Genomic DNA, 2,959 nt, shown 5'->3' on the forward strand with positions numbered 1-2,959 from the left:
GGGGGGGGGGGGTGATATAGGAGAGAGATTTATATTATTATTTGACAACAAAAATATATGTTTAGTACAATACATAAAATGGTTAGTACAATAAAAACAAACAAAACAAAAACATACGACAAAAGTTCAGTAGGTAGATTTAGATGATTAGAAGCTATCGATTGGGAGTAAGGTAAAACAAAAAAGGCAGAGAATTGGGGAGGGAGTTTGTTATAGCAAATATTAGCAGGAGTGTCTGTATGAATACATTGCAAGCTCACACATTCATTTAGGTATCTGTATATATGGGGTTTCGTTATAATTCATATAGGAGCATCTTCTCGCTAGTTTTAAAGCCAATCGTTTGATTTTTACAGGGTCTTTTCATAAGTCCAAATGAAAGATTCAGATGCACCTGGAATGAATTAGGGAAAGTGATCTCTGCACTTTTCGAAAGTTCCTCTTTGTTATGTTCATCTCAGTGTGCGTGTGTGTGTCAATAAATGTGTGTGCATGCATGCATGCATATATATATATATATATAAATATTTATGTGTGAGTCTTGGGTGTTAGGAGAAAAAAACGAAGATATGAGGTAGGTAGTTGGAGTTTGGTGACAAGTTGGGTCTGAATAAAAATCCACTTACCCAAAAATCCGTTAAGTGGATCCTTGGGAGTCAATCCAAACACATTAATAACAGTATCCAAAGTATCCGGCTGAAAGTCGTTGTTGGAACTCATATCAACAAGACACCAAAAGAGCGGCCATCCTCCAAACATGCCACAGTTCTGTGCTGGCCTTCATCATTGCACCTGTCAGTGATGACGGACCGGAGTTGAAATTTCAGCTGATTAGATAACAGACCAAAAACATTACACAACTCGGACCCTTTACTTAGAGTTCATTTTTGTTTCCTATATATATATATATATGTGTGTATATATATATGTATTATATACATATAACCGTCGATGAACATACATATCAAGTATGAACCCGTGTGTATATGTCAATGAATGTATATGTATTTCTGCTCTTATAAATATTTTTTTTCCTAGGCTTACATCGTTCCTTATTTTTAAATGATACGTCAACTGAATTATAGGAGAGAGAAAAAAAACTCAACACAAAGAAAAGACTACTGTCTAGAAACCGAAGTACAGATATGTAAACAGATAAAATTAAAAAAATAATTTGGCAGATACAATAGAATAACAACACACACACAGATGACAACAGTCAAATCAGAACGGATATGGCATTTGTATTTAACCTCTTTTACACAAGGAATAACTTGTGAATAATATGCCAATTTTAACCCATGTGCCAAAAACTATGTTTATATACATTTACATTATACATATATTTTGCGTGGATATATGCAAAAAGAGGCATCTATTATAAACAGATAGATAGATAGATAACTGAAACTCGGTTGAGTTTGGAATGCCTGTCTTCGAAATTAAATGAAAACTATTTACAAACTGTTTACAATATAAGAGGAAGAAATAAAATCTCACTTGGTCTTATCAGAATAAAGGGTGTATTTTCAAAAGACATACATATAGATTACTGTATGTATGGCTTTTTAAATCGACTTCGCTCAGCTTTAAAAAAAAACGATATAACAGCTGATAGGATATTTTCACCACCCAAGATATTCAATATAGAAGAATAAAATAAAATAAAATAAAATAATAATAATAATAATACTGCTGACGAAGTGTGTGGTACCAGTTGACAGCTGCACCAAAGAGACGGACTTGTCACATACAAGGGAGTATGTCGCAGTAAATACAACCTCGTATTTCCCAGAACGAGGCTGCGTGGGCAACACCAACGTTTGACGGGCTCGTGTATGAAAGGGAAACAACTCTAATAGGCTATTTTTTTTTATATAGAGTTACATAACATACTTAGAATGAATATTTTTCAGCGATAGAAGAAATCGTTGAGTAGAGTGAAATTATAAATAACATAAATATTTCCAGACGGTTAACCCTTTAATAATTGCTTTCTTTTAGTATTTTTAGTAATTGTTACGTACCTAATTAAAAAGCAGCTTCCTCCGTTATAGTATAGATATCCTGCTCAATAACAAATTTGCTTGTCAGTTGCTTGACCTTAACCACTTGAGCATGTCCCTTAGTGGCTGACAATATGTGCCTCTCTGATCCATGTGTTGAGAAGGATTCTTTAGGGTTTGAATAAATGTAACAAAAGCAAAGTTTGAAGGAAATATTAGCCATTTTCATACTTTTTAGAAGTAAACAAATAGGAAATAACAGTTGTTACCCATAGACAAAACTCGTGTTACACAATGTAATAACAGGTATCAAGCTGAAAGTGTACCTTAGGTACTAAATTTGCAAACTCATTAAAGGCCCATAGATGTCTTCTTTCTCTTATATTTTTCTAACCACATTTGTTTTCAGAGGACAGCTGATTTCCATAACAGAACATATCTTTTCCTTGTGATCCCACACAACAATATCTGGCCAATTATGTTTTAACTTGGCAGCTGTTCTGATTTTTAAGTTCCACCAATATTCTTTTGACCTTTTTGGTCTCAATGTGGTTGATTTCATCTGTAGGTGTTTTCTTTTTTTTTTTTTGATCTTGTTCCAAACTGCTCTGGCCATCACATCATGCCTCACGAGAAGATAATATCTGGAAGACATCCTCTCACATTTGGCAAAAATGTGGTTGATGTCTTCAGTCTTGGTCTTACACAGCCTACATTTGTTATCTGTCCTGCCTCTTAATGCTGCAGCTATTCAAACTGGTTACTAACAGTTCACAGGGTTTGCAAATATGTGGTTGAGTCAGTGGGTGTATATATGTAGGTGTACACACCTGCATTTATCTTCTGTGTGAACATACCTCTTTAGTACTCTAGAAGTGTGTGTGTGTGTGCATCAACACTTTTTACATTTGTGTCTGTATTATGCACAAAACCAAGTGTGTACTTATATTCAT

At 34.3% G+C, this 2,959-nt stretch overlaps 1 protein-coding gene across 1 annotated transcript in view; it reads right to left on the reverse strand.

Annotated features, from left to right (window-relative positions):
* Window positions 1-1,779, reverse strand: part of LOC106874756 (transmembrane protein 170A) — a 21,629-nt gene extending 19,850 nt beyond the window's left edge. The window contains exon 1 of the mRNA XM_014922599.2: window positions 627-1,779. Within this exon, the coding sequence (XP_014778085.1) occupies window positions 627-759 (133 nt within the window). The 5' untranslated portion in view covers window positions 760-1,779. The remainder of the gene's footprint in view (window positions 1-626) is intronic.
* Window positions 1,780-2,959: the final 1,180 nt, after the last annotated feature.

This window comes from Octopus bimaculoides, chromosome 20, assembly GCF_001194135.2.
Source record: "Octopus bimaculoides isolate UCB-OBI-ISO-001 chromosome 20, ASM119413v2, whole genome shotgun sequence".
In the NCBI taxonomy this organism is placed as follows: Eukaryota; Metazoa; Mollusca; class Cephalopoda; order Octopoda; family Octopodidae; genus Octopus; species Octopus bimaculoides.